Source organism: Vanellus vanellus (genome assembly GCF_965231255.1).
Source record: "Vanellus vanellus genome assembly, chromosome: 4".
Lineage (NCBI taxonomy): Eukaryota > Metazoa > Chordata > Aves > Charadriiformes > Charadriidae > Vanellus > Vanellus vanellus.
Window position 1 is genome coordinate 39237273 of NC_138909.1, and position 19304 is coordinate 39256576.

General features: G+C 39.5%; 1 protein-coding gene across 1 annotated transcript in view; it reads left to right on the forward strand.

Moving 5' to 3' along the window:
- Positions 1-19091, forward strand: part of RAPGEF2 (Rap guanine nucleotide exchange factor 2) — a 196162-nt gene extending 177071 nt beyond the window's left edge. The window contains exons 18-29 of the mRNA XM_082483049.1: positions 376-616; positions 865-1248; positions 2876-3087; positions 3175-3298; positions 3924-3947; positions 5001-5224; positions 6075-6260; positions 8023-8175; positions 10557-10782; positions 12374-12933; positions 15374-15679; positions 16925-19091. Coding sequence (XP_082339175.1) covers positions 376-616; positions 865-1248; positions 2876-3087; positions 3175-3298; positions 3924-3947; positions 5001-5224; positions 6075-6260; positions 8023-8175; positions 10557-10782; positions 12374-12933; positions 15374-15679; positions 16925-16950 — 2666 coding nt within the window. The 3' untranslated portion in view covers positions 16951-19091. The remainder of the gene's footprint in view (positions 1-375; positions 617-864; positions 1249-2875; positions 3088-3174; positions 3299-3923; positions 3948-5000; positions 5225-6074; positions 6261-8022; positions 8176-10556; positions 10783-12373; positions 12934-15373; positions 15680-16924) is intronic.
- The last annotated feature ends 213 nt before the right edge of the window (positions 19092-19304 follow it).

Here is a 19304-nt window from a genome sequence, read left to right on the forward strand (position 1 = left end):
TTCCATGTGAGTGTATAGGGTAGTGTTGTTGAGGGTCCTTGATTTTTCTCAGACTTAAAGGGAATTTACCAGGACTCAACACCTGTGAAAATCAGACTGCTCATTAGTTTGTCCAAACTTTGGAAATGTTAACGTATTTTTGTGGCTTGCCCCATCGGTAGCCTAACTAACTTATTTTCCCGATTGTTGATAAAACTAGCCTTTTGTTTTTTAAAAGGCAGCTTTTTTATAAGGAGAGGTGAAACAATGATACTGAAGTAAAAACTGACAGCACTAGTAATTAGACTCGATGTAACTGATATTGTTGCTTGTTCTTATACCATTATTTTTTTTCTGCTTTACTAAATTGCATGCTTTGGATGTAATTCTTTCCAGACTTACCAGATCAAGTTCTGAGGGTTTTCAAGGCAGATCAGCAAAGTCGCTACATCATGATCAGCAAGGACACAACAGCAAAAGAAGTGGTCATCCAGGCTATCAGGGAATTCGCTCTCACTGCAACCCCTGATGCATATTCACTGTGTGAAGTCTCTGTCACACCCGAGGGTGTCATCAAGCAAAGGAGGCTTCCTGATCAGTTATCCAAGCTTGCTGACAGGATACAGCTGAGCGGCAGGTGAGATTGGAGACTGTGAGCTACAGCTGACGGTGCCAGTTATTAAGTCAAAATCCTGTTAATAGGAGCGTTGTTTAATTATTAATGTTCTGTTTTGTTACAAGAAATCGCTCCTTATGCAACTTCTAATTGATATCTAAGTCTGGTGAATTTCAATTTACTCTACGATTCAACTGGATCATTACCGTAACTTTCACTAGTGTTTGAGTATATTGTATCAAGTGTCTTTTTGAATTTCGTTTTTACAGGTATTACTTGAAGAACAACATGGAAACAGAAACTCTTTGTTCAGATGAAGATGCTCAAGAGTTACTAAGGGAAAGTCAGATTTCCCTACTACAGCTCAGTACTGTTGAGGTGGCTACCCAACTCTCCATGAGAAACTTTGAGCTATTCCGTAATATTGAACCCACGGAATACATAGATGACTTGTTTAAACTCAAATCAAAAACAGGTTGCACTAATCTAAAAAAGTTTGAAGAGGTGATAAATCAAGAAACGTTCTGGGTGGCTTCTGAGATTCTAAGAGAAACCAACCAGTTGAAAAGGATGAAGATCATTAAGCATTTCATTAAGATAGCACTACACTGCAGAGAATGCAAGAACTTCAACTCGATGTTTGCCATCATTAGGTATTACCCCATAATATTACTTCTAAGTAAAAAGCAAAGTCTTGCTTATGTCAGTCTAAAAAAAAGTATTTAACAGAGTAAACCAATTCATACTGTTAACATCAACACTTGGCAATCCAGTAAGGAGGGCGTTTTCCAGTAATCTGAACTTGACATTGAAACGTTTGCTGAAATGTTATTTGGAATGCTACTGTTATGTACTTATTGCTCAAGACAGTGAGGTAAGGCTCGTTGGTGAACGTGACTGGAGAAACTATTGCACTTATTTGAAAACAAAGACCAAAAGAAACGGCAGTTATTTGAAGAAAAATTATAACATCGTCATAAATGAATGGGTTAATTTCCCAAAGGGAGTTCATCATTTTATGCGTAGTTCCCAGTATCTTGAATTCATTGAATCGTGATACGTTGCCTTTGGTTTGCTCTGTATCAGCAGTTTCCTGGATGGAACTCTGATAATAGTCAATAGCAGACTATGATGCCATATAACAACCTGTAAGTAAAGATCTTTTAATTATAACAAAAAAAGCATGTAAAATCTCAGACAAAAAACCTTTCTTAGTTTTGGAATGAAAAGGAGAGGAAACTCTAATGTGTGCGTTTAAACATGTTTTTTAAAACATGCACATTTCCTTTAGAGTCTCCCAAGTTAGGCAGAAAGAACCTAACAAAAAAAAAAAACAACCTCTAAATATTGTCTCTTATGAAAAAGCTTGAGTAAGTTGCATTAAAATGACAATTTTATTACTGTCTCTAGCAAAAGTCCTTGTCACATTCAATCTGTTGATTGAATGTGACACTTTTTCTGAAGATCACTGGTTTTGAATGCCATTCAATCAAACGTAGCAAGTTCCTAAGTCAAGGTTCCATGCTGATAATCAGTCAGCACCTGTGAGGCATGAAAATACCAAGATTTAGCTCAGCTATTTCAGCTGACCTCGAGGAGAAATAAAAGCAGCCTGCCTGCTCGCAAAAACTGGAATGGAGTAAAGATTCTAAATGCCAGACTTTCACATAGGTAGAAATGAATGGCAAGACAGGCAGTGCCATTAAGGGGCAAAAAAAACCCCGTTGTGTGTACCAGCTACAGCTTCAGAATAACCTATAACATATACGGTCTGTTATATCAATTTGATCTAGGCACAGCAAAGTCAGGTGGATTATCGCCGCAAGGAGGAGGTCACTGTGCTGTCCCCACCTAAACATTATGTAGGTGGAAGATGGGTTTTTTCCCCAGTCTGGGAATGTAGAAAGAAGTGGTGATCCTAAGGTACTCCTAGATTGTGATATTTGTTATCAAATTCAGACACTGTTCCAAAGCGGTAAGAATAAGTACATACACTCTATAGGGTTTAATTACTCATCCAAGTGTAACTTTCTGTCTGTTTATAGTTACATCATGCAGATTTCTCCAGTTTTTATGGCTTTTATAAAAATGATCTTAGTTGTTCTGTAATACACGCTGGCAAAAGACAGTTTTCACTGTTGCTTTGTTGACATTGTTGTGTACGCTATTGTGGCTATATGGCATTTCTCCCATACAAAACTTAACGTGGTCTTTTCTAGGATTTCTTGGTTTATTTCTATTCTTCTTGAACTTTTTTGTACTTTTTTTGTTTGTTTCCAGTGGCCTGAATTTGGCACCAGTTGCAAGGCTCCGAACTACTTGGGAAAAGCTTCCAAGCAAGTACGAAAAACTCTTTCAAGATCTACAGGATTTGTTTGATCCGTCTAGGAATATGGCAAAATACCGTAATGTCCTTAACAGCCAAAACCTACAGCCCCCTATTATCCCCCTGTTTCCTGTTATCAAAAAAGACCTTACGTTCCTTCATGAAGGTAAAAGCAGAAGTACCTCATCTTTTACCAGCTAAGGAAAACTAACTTTGCTACCTAATAACTGATGTTGTTAATTGTTGGTTGTAGGAAATGATTCAAAAGTGGAGGGCTTGGTCAATTTTGAGAAGCTGAGAATGATTGCAAAGGAGATACGCCATGTTGGTCGCATGGCGTCTGTGAACATGGATCCTGCTTTAATGTTTAGAACGAGGTAAGTGTGTTGTATTAGGCAGAACTTTTCCCAGCTGAGGGAAGGGTAGGGGTCGGCAAGCGGTGCTTCTCAAGTGCCCCTTGTTGTTTTGGAGCAGTACGAGGGGTTTGTTTGTTTGTTAACAATTTACCACAATTATGTGGTGTTCTAAAACTGGAGAAATCATCACATTTTGTGCTTATGAAAATATATTAAAATGTTTTATACTATTCCTTAGCTGCCAGTTACCTCAAAAAAGAGATTCCATCAGTGGGAGGGAGGGGTAGATACTGTCCTGAACGCATATGTATCTGTCTGCGGGAAACATTGATGTGTGCCAGCATTATCGTCTTGATTTAGTAGAAGGGGGAATGTATCTCAAACAGTGTCAGCTAGTGGTGTTAGAAAACGTGGAGTGAATGCTCTTTGGCTTCATGTTAGACCAGCTTAATGCATATTCTCTTTCTTAATTTGAGCTAGAAGAGTTTGTAATATCTGACTGTATGCCCGAGTCAATGCTCTTTTTAATGTTTGTGGGCTTCCAGAACTGCTTGTCCTGAGGTCTGGTCTTTTTCTTTCTGAGCTTGTGATCTTTCTCTGTCTCTTCTTAAACCCGTGCTTTACTCTTCCTGGCTCTCACTTGCAGGAAGAAGAAATGGAGGAGTCTGGGGTAAGTGGTTGGAGACAACGCACACAAACATTCATTCTTCCCTTACCATTTGCATTGTTTCCTACTTGCTATCTTTAATTTTCTGGTGCTTTGACTTTTTTTTTCTTTTATTAACCCTTTTTTACTGACAATACATTTCAATCCAGGAGTGCTTTAGCTTTTGAGGTTAAAACGCAAAAATTGTAAATTATTTATAAGTGGTTGTACATAGGAGTGGGGTTGTCTTCTCCCCCACTTCCAATTCAAATTCCCAAAGGAAGTGACTTTCAGTAAAAGAGAAATTATAAAATGGCAAGGTTGCAACAGCTGAAAATTGCTGTTAACTTTCTTATGCCTAATAAGCAATTATCACAATCAAATACAAAAGTTAAAACTTAGAGTATCTGCTAAACTAACTTATTTCTATATTACAAGTCAGCCATCATTTTTACTCTTAACAAGTCAGGAACAATGCATAGCTTTCATATAGACATACATCCATTGAAATGTGCATGACGTTTACTTCATCATGAACTAGCTGATCATTTTATTTAACAAAAAGCTGTCTTCAACCTAGCAAGTTACAGGGAAATTCTATTCTGTAAAACTGAGCTATGCATTTTGTATATGGTCCGATTTAAAAAGTATTTAGAGACCTTTCAAAACACCTTCTGTATATGTATTTAAATTTGAACCTCAACTACAGTCTTCTGTCAGCATTGCCTTACTGCATGAGCTTTTTCTAATGCTCCAGTCTTCTCAGTAGCTGGCTTACGTGAGAGAGCTAGCTTGAATGCTTTTCTAGATGTGTGAAGTGATATTGCCTAGTTGGAGAAGAATAGGTTAAAATATTTGCGTCATTAAAATAGTGCCTGTAACCAAGTAAAAGATTTCCTGACCCTCATCTTTCTATCTGTTGTAGCTGTTTGACTTACTGGAATGAGGCATGTAAGCTTTGACCATAGACTGACATTCATGCAATCTTTTGCACATTTCATGTTTATCACGTGATACCCTGTTGGACTAAGTCATACTTTTCCTCTCTTTCCTCCTCCTGCCCCCCCTTCACTCCAGGTCTCTCAGCCAGGGCAGCACGAATGCAGCCGTGCTGGATGTCGCGCAGACGGGGGGTCATAAAAAGCGGGTCCGTCGCAGCTCCTTCCTTAATGCTAAAAAACTGTATGAAGATGCTCAGATGGCACGGAAAGTAAAGCAGTATCTCTCAAACTTGGATCTGGAAATGGACGAAGAGAGCCTCCAGACACTGTCTCTGCAGTGTGAGCCAGCCACCAACACATGTGAGCATTGTCATTTGTTACGCATTTCAAGGAAACTGTTAAATATTACCTCTGTTTCTTCTCCAAGGAAGTAATTGGGAACAGTAACTAGACAAGTAACTAGGTGAAAAATTATGTGTCCAGTCATTTCCAAATGCTGAACATCTATGAATCTTAAGGAAATCATCTTGCAGATTAACACTATGGAGACATAGCATCTGTATAGGAGATAAAGCTTTCAGATGATGTCGTGCTGAAGTGCACAAAGGTTCTTTAGATTTGTCCGTACAAAGGGTATGGAGGAACCCAAAGTTTCTCTGCAGTTCTGATGTAGTCAGGCTGTTGGCGTGAATAGGGTTGGTCATCCGGAATATCTTGGCCTTGGAGAGGGAAAAGGAGATTTCCTTATGTCCGGGTGTTTCAGAGATACCTGGAGGTCTGTACCTGGCTGCAGCAGAGGGGGACCTTGCGCTGGATATCTGTTTCATTTTGATTTGAGGGAATGCTGTATCTTACGTCCTTCCCTTCCTTCAGGGTAGCAAAAAACGGTAATTATATATCCATTCTAAACCAGCTGTAGACCTTATGATAGCGCAGTATAACTTCTGGCCATGTTTTTGATAACTATAACAATAGTCATTTATGAGAGTTTTTATTTTGAGAAAAAGAGTAAATGTTCTCTAATAGTGTGCATATTTTAAATGAAGTTAAATCTCCCCTTCTTTTTCTCTTCACCTTTTCTCTCTAAAGGTATACAAGTATTTGAGCACCTTTTAAGTATTAATTGGAGGGCTTTGCACTGCTCAGATGAAAACTCCCACGATATTTTTAGCTGGTAGTCATTCTGTGTTTTCTCCCATTTCTTCCGAAGTGCCGAAGAATACAGGAGACAAGCGATCTGGAAAATCGGAAACGTCACCGGTGGCTCCCCGGGCAGGTACCCAGCAGAAAGCACAGCAGCAACAGCAACATAAAGTAAACCAAGCACTGCAGGTCCCTGCCGTATCTCTTTATCCTTCTCGCAAGAAAGTGCCAGTCAAAGACCTCCCACCGTTCGGTAAGTGGAACAATGAAGGGTACGGTTTAATACTCTCAAGTCTGTTTGCTTATGTCAGGGAGACATTTTTAATCAAATAAGATTCAGACACTTATTTCCGGTAGTTTTGTAAGCAGGTTATGCCAGTTCATGCAGTGTGTATGCATGATTTGTCTTCTCTAGAAATGGAAAGAAAGAAATCTTGGAAAGCTTCCTGTCAGTTTAATCAGTATAAGTATTTACCTGTTACTAGCGGCTGGGAAGAATGAACGTTTCTGACTATCTGCCCTGGGATTTTGGCTTAACTTTTCCAAAGAGTTTAGCGACTTGGAGTTTTTGAGTGACCCATCTGAGATGCCTCAGAAATGTTGGTGTTTTTTCGAAAGTTGAACATTTAATGTGAGATGCAGGCCTATTCAAACTGGTAGTCCCATTAGAAATGTAGGCCTGAAGTTTCACGCTGAGAATTGTTCCTTTGGCTTCTGCTCCCCAGTGCTTTTTTATTGTTGTTGTTCCGTCGTTGCTGCCTGCATGTCGCTCAGAAAGATATCGGACTATAGGAATTTCTTCTAATCTGATTTCCAAATCTGTGTCCCAGCATAGGTACATAACATATGCATTACTAAAGAACCTCTTACATATCACTTGAAGTACAGTAACACTCCTAATAAGTATATTTAGCATAACTGGCCCTTCCTATTGCATGGTAGTAATTTCACAAGAGCTTAATTCTTATTTCACTTTTGATTAGTTTTACTTGTGTACTGCTTAGGCTGCTAACGAAACATTAGAAGCAGCAAAATGAGCAAGAAACAATTCAATATTCATCTAGTTCTTGTTGATTTTTACCATTAAATTTTAATCTTAAAAGGACTTCGAAGCACTATAGACTGCATTTTTGCTCATGGTGAGGAAGTTTCTGAAAACTGACTAGGTTATGTTGATGAAGCAGCTGTAAATTATTGATAGCAGCATTGTGATCCGACAGATCAAAGATAAGTTCTGCAGAATGCTTGAAAATAACCTCTACCACAGATGTCGGCAAAACTGTCAGAGAAGCTCTGTCTTCACTTTTAAGACTGTCCCAGGGTGGATTTTTGAGGGGAGAGGAAGAGAAAGATGGATAAATGCCGCCTGAGAAAAGCAATTCTTGGTGCCCTAGATCTTTACATCATACATCATCTTCAGGATGTTTTTACTCTTTAGTTTCCCAAAATAAGCCGGTGCAGAGCTAGTTCTCAAAAATGAAAGGGAGAAAGGCAGCTGCAGAATGGCCTTGTTTTGTAAGCCTAATCTTATTCATCTTTTCAGCTTTCTTTGGCCTTCTAGGCTACTCTGAATAGAAAAGAAACAGGGCAACAGTTTCAATTCTTACTACATAAACCTTCACTAACCAGTGAGATTTGTGTGTGTTTGTATTCAACATAATCTAAGTTCAAGTTTCTCAGTAACCATTACTATGCATATCCTTGATTTATACATTGTATAGGGAGTATTCTGCAACACCAGATCTTCCATTGTTTTTTCTTTGACAAAGCATTTATTTTCAGTGGCCAGAATGAAAGACTGGCTTCAGTAATATGCAGAAATAAAGCGCTGCATTTTAAATGGGAGTAGGTTTAAATGTTTTGCTTCATTTAAGATGGTGTCAGAAACTCGCTGATGTACAGGAACAAAATTCATTTTTTTTCCTGTGTGGTGTCTGCTCTATAAGTGTATTGTGAAACAGAAAGTTGTATTTATACTGGACTTTACATCTGCCTATATTAATTCATATTTAAAGGCATTAACTCCCCGCAAGCTTTAAAGAAAATTCTTTCATTATCTGAAGAAGGAAGTTTGGATCGTCACAAGAAACAATCTGAAGACACAGTCTCAAGTGCATCTTCACAGCTGTCTTCTCCTCCCACTTCACCACAGAGCTCTCCGAGGAAAGGTATTAGATGTGCAATATTTCTCATCCCATTTCATGAAGCTCATAGACTTTGGAAAGTTCTAAGAGAGAATTTGGACACTCAGGATAAATTACTGCTGCTCCTATTTTTGTCACATATGGCCAGCAAGAGGGCAGGAAGTGTAGTGCACAGTGGGGTACATGAAAGTGTACTCGGGAACTTGATTTTGGGGATACCTGAAAGCCCTCTGGTTAGCAAAAGCCAGAAAGGATAGCCTGATTTGATGCAGTAGCTCAGTCTGACTGCGGCTGCTTCTGCAAAAATATTCCCATCGTCAGTGTTTCCTGCCAGTGGAAGGATGTGCAGATTGACACTTAAAATCTTTGTCCAGCATTGAGCACATTAGCCTGTTAGAGGAATTATTTGCTGTGTCATGCATCTGGATGGGGTGTGACCTATGTATGACAGCCAGGCTTAAGGTATTTGGGATTCATATCACTAAAACACAACACTTTACTAGCAGCCTGATTAATTATTCAAACAATGTATATGGATATTTGAAGAATGGTATTACACATTAGAGCTTTCTTGACTGAGTTCTTTTTAAGTGACGTCATAGTTGTTTTTTTGAATTTAGGACTTGAAAGGGATTTAAAAAAAAAAAAAACAACACATTTTTTCATTGTATTTATTCTAGTTGTGAAATGACAAAACAGAGAATTGGGGGCATTTTGCTGTAGTTCAGACAAACAAACAAAAAGGTCCCTTTGGAAGTACGATAGCCTAGTTGTACCACAGATAGCTTCTAAATTATTCTCTTTTCAGAATATCATAAAAGTTCAGTTTAACAGTTACATAATATAACATTATTGTAAAATATATATATAGGGTTGAGTCCCTATAATAGAAGTTCAGAATGCGAAAGAGAGGAGTGTGTTGGAGACTTCTCCGTAGCAATAATTTTCCCTAAACTGCACAGAGATGAGAAGGACTTGAAACGTATGTATCACTTGTTCTATTTTCTTATCGAATGGACAGCTAAGCCCTTTTAACATGGGAGGTGGAAGTGCCGGTCAGTTGAGGCCTTATGGCTCCAGGCTAATGAACTTAACCAGTTCCTCCTCTCCTCTTGGAAGCAAGAACAGTAACAAGAATAACAATTCACCAGGGACCGCTGGGATAGGTGGGGCTTATGGAAATAAACAGGGAGAAAAAAATTCCAATTAGATAAGCAGAGATCTGAAAAGGGGAGAGATGAATATGGCAAGGAATTACAAATGCCTATCCAAAACCTGTGATATTTACTAAGGTCAGATGGAGGAGGATGTTATGTAGAGAAGAAGCGTCGAGTCCTTGTAAGCTATTGTCATGATTTCTCCCAAATACTACATTAGCAAAGAGTGAATTTATATAAATATGGTCAGGCCTGTGCATTTCTTGAAAAAGGAATTGGTATTCTGTACTTGCCTCATAGTGGGAAAAGAACTTTATTTTTGCGAAAAGCAAATCATAAACATGATTATAATTTTTTTTAAAATATCTTTGTTTTGGTGGTGACATGAAGCTAATGGTATGTTCTTTAGACAAAAATGGCAGCAAGTGAATTGGTATAGGTCAGTTGAAATCTTCTTGACACTTATGTGTAGACTGAAAACAAAAATGAGAACTGCAGTTACTTGTGGATGTATGTTGTTTAATGATCTTTAACTTAGCGGGCAAGAGCATTCATCACAGCTTTGTTTAATACTAAAGCAAAAGATGAATTTACCTCTGTGACGTGGTTTGCAGATTTTTCTCTCAGTCTGGCAATGTCAATGCTACCTCCAAATGACGGTATAATTCTACTAATAAATGCTATTTGGCACGTAATTAGTTAGCCAAATACCACAAAGAAAGCCTGAAAATCTGGCCCTCTCTCAGCCAAGATACATAATAAGCAGTCAGCCCAAACATCTGTGCTTCATGTTGTATCCGCTGTTCATCTCTGAAGTGTAGCTTTGCAGAACAGAAAAACTGTGCGAGAGTGGCTCTTGGATTACTTCAAGCAGTAATCTTATCCGGGGCATCTCTCTCATTCCAGTCTTGGAGACAGCGTTTTTGTACAGGCAGTTTTGGGGATACAAGTATCGTGATGTATTTGAAAATAATTTGGGATAGGAGGGCAGAGAAGAAGGAAGGTGAGCAGTTGGTTTCTAAATGAGAAGTGCATGTTCCCGCAATCTTAAACCTCTTGCTAAGAGACAATACACAATGTTATGCAGTTCTGCTACATATCTTTCTGTCTTTTGCAGTGCTGCTTCTGTGAATAAAGTGTAACTAGTTTTGATTTACTATGGTAGCAGTAGTAAGTATTGCCAGCTGCCTGGCAGTAACTGAGCAGGCTTCTCAGAGTCTGATTAACGTCGTGCCGTTCCCTTTGCAGGCTATACTTTGGCTCCTAGCGGCACGGTGGATAACTTTTCAGATTCTGGTCACAGCGAAATTTCTTCCAGATCTAGTATTGTCAGCAATTCCTCTTTTGACTCTATGCCAGTCTCCCTGCATGATGAGAGGAGACAGAGGCATTCTGTCAGCATTGTGGAGACAAATCTTGGTGTGGGAAGGATTGATAGAAGAATCATGATTGAACCAGATCAATACAGCTTAGGGTAAGCATTTTATTTGTGCTTACTTACGTTATAGTTTCTTGTAGTGTGTATGTGGCATGTATATGTATATTTGTTCGTGTAACTTTCCCTGTATCTCTCTCAAATATTTTTTCTCCCCGCTCTTAAAACCCACTATTTCAATGCTGATAATGCTCCGTTTCCTGACAAGAAAAGGGTTTGCGCTCCTGAGCGTGTCATGAGGTGTACAGCAGTAAGACTTTACCTCAATAGACTTTATCATCTGAGTATTTAGTAGTGCTATAGATTATCCTCTTTATGGCAGACTAGTATCCTAGCCTGTTTTCTAGATGGAGAATTAACTGAATTAGATGAGAAATTATTCATACAGTTATTCAGTGATCAAGCTGAGAGCAGAAATAGCTAGTAATTTTCCAGTCTGTTTCATAGAAAAGTATGTATTTATCTAACCCAAAAATATTTTACCCCAAACATCTCTCCTAGTCAACAATAATTGGAAGCTAAAATTCACATTGGGCTGCTGGTTTTCTAGGTAATTTTCTGGGTAATTAACTTCTGTAATGGTGGGGAAGCTAGTGCTGTGAGGGGTTCTCTAAATCTCTAGCAGTGAGCCTCGGTCTGAAAATAATTGGAGCGCTGGCTCCTATTTAGTCTCGACTTACTTTTCCGAGCTGTTACTTGGATGCTTCAGTCCTCCGAATGGTTTCAGGGCTTTTAATCCTGCGGGGTCTGTGGATGGCAGGTCTGTTCCAAAACTGGTGTACTTCAGCTTTGGGAATCCCAGGCTATGCAAACTCTTTAATCAGATGTCTTAAATATTTGGAAGAGCAGGGTTCCAGTCTGCAAAGCAAGCTGCCCTGGAAGGACAAATCCCAGGAGCCCAGATAGCTGCTAAGCAAAAGTGACGTTTTGTCGTTTTCCACTGCTGCTGTGTAAGTGATAGTGTCAGGCTTACTTAATCGCTGAAAGGCTATGGAGAGCATACTCAAGTAGCTTGTGTTTCCAAAATTAAGGTTCAAATGCATTTCCGTTTGCAAGAAATATTGAAAAAATTGCTTTCAGAATTTCCTAAGCATAAAAAAAGTTTGAAAAGCTGAAACCTGAACCTGAATTTTGGCCACCTCTTGCTAAAAATCTGTGTCTAACTTCTGATCCTTTGCTTCACGTGGCTGGAAAAGAAACCCCATCTTATCAGTCTGTTCCCCTTTATATATTTCAATGCGATTTGCCAGTCTTAAAGGTCGGCTGCAAAGTTAACCTTTTACCTTTGAAATGACTCTACTGAAGTGTTAAGTTTCATCAGGATATCTATCCAGTAGGTTTTTTGTTTGTTTTATTGAGGATAAGCTTGAAAGGAAAGCGTTCTATTCTCAACATTGAATTAGTCATTAATGCAAATAATGCTTAATACAACTTGCTTCAAAACCTTCAATTGTAGAATCGTAGAATGGTTTGGGCTGGAAGGGACCTTTTAAAGGTCATCTACTCCAACCCCTCAATACGTTTGCTTTTCTTTTGGTTGTTGAGTTCTTCATGTGTCTTGTAAATGATCTCCAATTCCAACACTGGATTTATTTTATTTTTTTTTTCCCCCTCTTCAACATGCATCTAGCTCATATGCACCGCTGTCAGAGACCAGAGGCCTGTACGCTGGCGCAACTGTGCTTTCTTCTCCTAGTACAGAAGAACTGTCACAGGATCAGGGGGACAGAGCTTCGCTCGATGCAGCTGACAGTGGCCGTGGTAGCTGGACTTCTTGTTCAAGTGGTTCTCATGACAACATACAAACAATACAGCACCAGAGAAGCTGGGAGACTCTGCCTTTTGGACACGCTCATTTCGATAGTTCGGGCGATGGGGCAGGACTGTGGGCCTCGGGCAGCCATATGGACCAGCTGATGTTCCCCGATCACGGCACAAAGTATGGCAGGCAAAGTCAAGGTAGGGAGGGCCTTGATCAAGCACAGTCCAGAGCAAGCTGGGCATCCTCAACAGGATACTGGGGAGAGGACTCGGAAGGTGATACAGGTACCATAAAGCGGAGGGGTGGGAAGGATGTTTCGATTGAAGCTGAAACCAGTAGCATAACATCCGTACCAGCAGAGGAGTCGAAGCCAGCTCCCATGCCCACTCATATAGCAGTATCACCAAGTAGTACGAAGGGGCTTGTTGGTAAGTTAAGTTTTGTTTACCGTGAAGTATTTTAATTAATTTGTCTATAGTTCTTTGTATTATTCTAAAACTGCATTTCTTCTGTCTGGTTTGATTTTTTTTTTTTTTTTTTTTTTAAAGCAAACCCAAGCATTTTGTAGTCTCTCAAATTTTCCCCTTAAACTGTGCATTTATTGCTAGGGAAAATATCACTTATTGTTGATTCTTAGTTCTGGCAGCTCCTTCATGTTTCAAGGGAACCTGCCACACATCAAAAAAACTAGCTCAACTGGTGGACAGTGTTTTGAGAGGTTGATGTATTTAGATGTCTGTTCTGAAATGTGAATTTCTCATCACAATAAGGCTCCACATTCTATATTTAGATATCTTAATAAGTGGCCTGATTTTTTTAAAGCCTTTTACTTTATACATCTGTATGACTAGTCTGATGATTGTGAATATTCCTTACTTCTGAAAGTGGGGTTACTTTGTGCTTAAATGCCAACTGAGGTGTTTCTTTGGACTGCTGAAACTGAAGAGGTTCCTAAGAAATCAGAGCCGAAATAATTTATAGTCATCCAACAAAAGAAAGGTCTGATAATATGTAGATTGATATGAAGGTATCTTTGGCAGCGCGTAACATTTTTTCTCATACTGTTCCTTCTACACATCCCAGTCCTTGCAGCATCCAAGACCTCTGCATTTCTGCCTATTTCTTTCCTTTCATTTCCCTTCACTTTGCCTTTCTTCAGGTTAATATGAAGAACTATCTAACAGCCGTTTTGTACTGATACGGCTGAAAAAGTCTGCCAGATTGAGGTCATGCGGAGACCACTGTGATAAACTGCTTTTCCCTTTTCTGCCCAAGTATATTGCTTAGCAGTGCCTCATTGCCTCGAAGCTTGGGTGCAGATCTGCATCCCTGAACTATGAAGAGGAGGAAACTGTTCAGTTCAGGACTGCAGGTTCCGATTCATGCCACTCCCTAATTTTACTCTTTGAAGCCCTTGGTTTCCACCAAAATGCACAAAAAGCATGTCCAAACTTGCCTCTCAAGGAAGTGCTTTCCACTGTTTTTAGAGACTTGAGAGAACGTGAGAGATCTGAAAATTCAAGCTACACACTTCCATGCGCTTCAGGACTATTAACTAATTATCCTGCAAATGTAACTCTGCATATCACTCTAACAGAAGCCGCTATTTTTACACGAGTCTTTGTGACTGAATAGACATTGATCTCTTGCAGTGTTTCAATAGAATTTTTCTTCAGAATTTCTGCTGCATCAGAGTTAGTTTTCCGAAATCTTTGAATAAAATTCCTCAGAAGCTTTTTTCATGCTCCATTAAAGCAATTGGTCCAAGAAAAATACTTAGATTCTAATGGAAACTATTTGGTTTTGTTATAAGACCAAGACTTTATTTTTAGTCTATAAAAACATCCAAGTAGCACCAGTCTGTTTTAAGCTTGTACTGCCCTTTCATTCAATTCCCTGCTGCATAATGCAGGGTGATGTTGTCATTGCCACTTGTGCAAGAATATACAGTGTATGACAAGCTGTGGAGGGTAAATTGTCTGTGTCAGTGGTTTATCCTGCTGTGTTTGCCTTTGTACTGTAAGTTAAGTGGTCATGTGTTTAAGGGCTAGACCCACCATAAGTGTTCAGTATCAAAGCCCCAGCTGACTTCTTTAAATACGTAACTCCAAAATAGAGTCATGCCTATCTGCTGTGTGTCCCTGCAGACCCTTAAAATTCTTAATTGCTGTTTCTGTGCAAGAGAGAACTTCTAAGTATGCCCAGAGTTAAGCCTTGTTCAGGTAAACAGTTATGCCTTGATGAGATCCATCTCCTATATAAAATCATATTCTGTCATTGTTCTTATGGGTGTATTTTCAAATTTTAATTTTGCGGAGAATACAACCGTAAGAGCAGCGGGCAGTAGTGCATACAGAAAGTATGAAGCTGAAGCCCGCTTCTCTTCCTTACCTTTTGGAATTTTAGCTTATGTCTCATTAAGTGGTAAGATTTGTAGGAAGAAATAATTTACCAGGTGCTCCTCCCTCCCACAAGATGTTAAAAACAAGAGATGAGCTCCTAGGTACAAAGGCCAACTTCAGGATCAAGATAGTCGTGAGTTTGGGGAGATGCCAATATTCCTGATGTTTGCTACTTCTGTGGACTCTTGAGTCTTCCACATTACCTTGACCGGTGTACATTTTATTCTATATAATTGGTGGAACAGCTTCAGTGGCTAAGTTTGAACAAATTCCCCATGTAATTTGGTGAATTTTATTAGACTAATGCTTCACTACTGGAAAAATAGCTATATCCTGTGTATGTTGTATATTCTGCACTTTCTTGCATGGTTTATTTTTCAGTGTTTATTTAACTTTCACTGTTTGTTTTTCTTTGAGCAGTTTTCCTCTTACTATCTTTTCTAAGAATCTGTTGTTTTTCCTGCAGCACGAAAAGAGGGTCGATACCGGGAACCACCTCCAACTCCCCCTGGTTATGTAGGAATACCTATTGCTGAGTTTGCAGAAGGTGGCTCCCATCCAACCAGAAAGCCTCCAGATTACAACATAGCACTTCAGAGGTCTAGAATGGTGGCACGGACATGCGAGACTCATGGGACATCAACTCCGCAGCAGCAGTCGCATGGCCATTCAACTAGCAGGCCTGTGAACAAACCTCAGTGGCATAAACCAAATGAGTCAGATCCACGTCTTGCTCACTATCCGTCTCAAGGGTTTTCCACAGAGGAAGATGGTAAATATCGAATTGTTAAATTTTGAGTGTGCTGCATGCAAAAATGGTCAACGCTTTCACAGACACAAAGCAAACTACGCAAATGTGTCCTGCCATAGAAATTCTTGCCATAATTTGAGCTCTCTTCCATCTTTCAAAACTTGCTCTTTGTTAACTTTTTGGACGGGGAGGAATTCAGTTCATCTTAAATATAATTTAAAATTTGGAATCTGGGTCCACCTGAATCTTGGACAACCAAGCTGTTGGCTTAGGCAACTTCTCTGGAGGTGCCTATGTTCACCAGGTGTAGTCTTGCCTGCCCTGGAAGTTTCCAGCGTACCTAATGTTTGGCACTAACCACATATTTAATGGTCAAAAAACGTATGCTGGTCTATAGAATACCTGCCCGCCCACCCACCCACCCAATGGAGGTCAGGTTTATTTGGATAGTCACATTCTACCTGAAACTCTTACACTGTGGGCACTGGGTCTTCCATACCAACTGCTTCCCATAACGAGCCCACTATTCTTTTGCTACCTCGCTTGCCCAAGCGTGTCTGCATCTTCATGGTTTAGCTCAACTGTAATGATAGAAAGACTATGTAGACATAGTCATTCTGTTTTCTATGGAGTGCAAGCGTAGCTGGATTGCATCTCTAGGGCTAGGTGCTCAAAATTTAGGCAGGGCAGTGCCCAAATCACACATCTGAATGCTTTGTTTTGCTTAATGATAGAAAGGCTAACATTCCCGGTCCCACCCTAACTGCTTAGCTACTAAGGTTTTATATGCAGGATGAACTCTGAAGCAGAACATGATGGAAAACAGTGAATTCTACCTTAATCGAGTTGCCTCGAGCTTTGAGAATTACCATGACAGAGAATTTTAATTGTTTCTACCGATGATGACTAAAGCTGCACTCAATTTTTGTGCAGTCTTGATTTAAATAAATCATAGATGTATTCAGGGAAAAATGTAAGATGGCTCTATGAAGCTATTGGATGTCTTGGAGTAGTTGTTGTCTTCCTCAAGCTGAGGAATCGCACCTAGCTCAGTTATAGCAATTGTCTTATTTTCTTCGACAACAAAATTGCAAAGGAGTACTTCTCACAAGACATGAAATGTACAGATATCCAGATTCTTTTAAAATATACACCTAATACTACAAAATGGAAAACACGTGAGCACAGTACAGGTTGTATCATTCAGTAGCAGTCTTGTTCTATATGAACTAAATTCTATTTTCCCCTATCCTGTTGTGTTTGCAGAAGATGAACAAGTCTCTGCTGTCTAAGACTTGGGCTTTTCTGGATCCAGAGTGAGCCACCTTAAAGGAGAGCACAAGAAGACGTCCCTAGAATAGGAGCCTTGGAACTATAGTTAAAGGATGGTGGACCTATTTGCCTCCTTCCCTGCCTTAAAGCAGCATGGGGCTTCTTCCTCCGCCCCTCCCCCTTCTGTCCCCTCTCCCCTTGCATGTGAAATACTGTGAAGAAATCGCCCTGGCACTTTTCAAACTGTGTTGCTTGAAATGCACAGTGCAGCAATCTCCAAGCTACCACTGTCGCTGTCTGCCACATCACACAGTATCATTCCAAATTCCAAGATCATCACATCAGGATGATTAACTCTGGCTGCACTTCCCAATGCCTGGAAGGGTTTTGTTGGTTTTGTTTGTTGTTTTTTTTTTTTAAATCTTCCTTTTAGATTTTAATCACAGTCCTAGCACTTAGTCTCATTGGGATAATGAGACAAGCTAGTTGTCAAATTACATTTGGCCTTTAACCTGCAAAGAGAAAAACGCATTGAAATCCTTCAAGGAGGCAGTGCTCGTTTGCTTGTTTACAAATGCCTTTGTTACAATTTTGTATGTTTGCGTTTCGGAGATCAAATACTGCATCTGCGTAGTAATTACAGTATTATTTCGTACCTGTAAGTAGGGTTGCCAGCCTGAGCTCCTGGAAAGAATATTGCTGTCGGGTGGCTGAGCAGGGCAGAAGGGAAGGCAGAGGTTTACGGGCGGGATGCAGCCTTTCCTTGGCCATCTCTCGCTTCACTCTTAGTGTGCCCCACCCTGGAATCTTCAAATGTTTGTAAACGTTGGCCTTAATGGCATCCTCAGCCGTTAATGGCATCCTCAGCCGGGTCTAGTGTATATGCGGAAACACGTGCTTGCAACTGGCCGGTGATGGAAGAGGACACTGTGTGTCTCATACCTGTGCCTTGCGGAATACAGGATGGCATACTCAAACCGAAAGTGTCCCATTCTAATGAGGCAGACGGCAACCCCACCTTTAAGTTATATATTATTTTTATTTTTATTTTTTACTATATAGTAGTTATATTAAAAGAAAAATTAACTGGATAACATTGCAGTGAAGGCACGTTGGGATGTCACAGCTCGTGTCAGCTGTTAACACTGATCTAATAACCTCCATCTATTGACTTTGGCATTAGGGGATAAACGAGCCTTTAAGTAATGAAAATAACTCGTTTAGATTTGCCAGCCTTTGCAATGCAGAACTAGTCACAACTGTTAATGGCTTCGTGGAACACTGCATGTGTAGAGAAGGCCAATGTGTAGCAACCACCTGCTCACAGCTGCTATTAACCCTATAATGACTGAAATGACCCTCCCCTCTATTTTTGTGTTGTTTTTGCACAGACTCCGGAGAAGTGAAGGCTGCCAATCCGAGTAGTACTCAAATGTGAGGAACTGCTGGTCTTGGATTTTTTTTTTTTTTTCCATTGAACTCAGCTGATCATATTGATCAGTAGATAAACGTAAATAGCTTCAACTTTTAAAGATCAAATTGCAGTGTTTTTTCACTGTATCAAACAAATGTCAGTGCTTTATTTAATTCTCTCTCCTGTAATCATAGCTTTTGTCTATTTGCTTATATATCACATTGTCAATTATGCATTTGTAATTTTACATGTAATATGCATTCTTTGCCAGTTTTATTCTCAAGGCTATGGACCTCATGTGCATATAGAAATACAAAATCCTAGCTCTATCACAAGTTGCACAAATGTTATATAAGCATTAAGTAATTGTAGACCATAGGACTGCTAATCTCAGTTCGCTCTGTGATGTCAAGTGCAGAATGTACAATTAACTGGTGATTTCCTCATACTTTTGATACTACTTGTACCTGTATGTCTTTTAGAAAGACATTGGTGGAGTCTGTATCCCTTTTGTATTTTTAATACAATAATTGTACATATTGGTTATATTTTTGTTGAAAATGGTAGAAATGTACTATGTTTATGCTTCTACATCCAGTTTGTATGAAGCTGGAAAATAAATAAATATAACATTAATGAAGTCCATATTGATTCTTATGCATTTTACATGTTCCACATACTTGAACAAATTTATGAAAAAATTTTACTTCTCTGTGTATTAATATTAAAGGGACATTGCCAAGTGATGTGGGCAAACCATTGGTGTGGAGTTTTTCTTAATATACACTTGTGTTGCTGATCCCATTTTTCAAAAGTTTGATGTGTGTACTGCTGAATGAGAATGACTGATATGTTGTGTGCCCCCAGCAGAAACGTCTGAGATGCCAAAACAGGAGTTCCTATAGGAACGGTCTTAGGTATATAGAGCATGTAAACTGTTTTAAAGGAAAGATTGTGGTG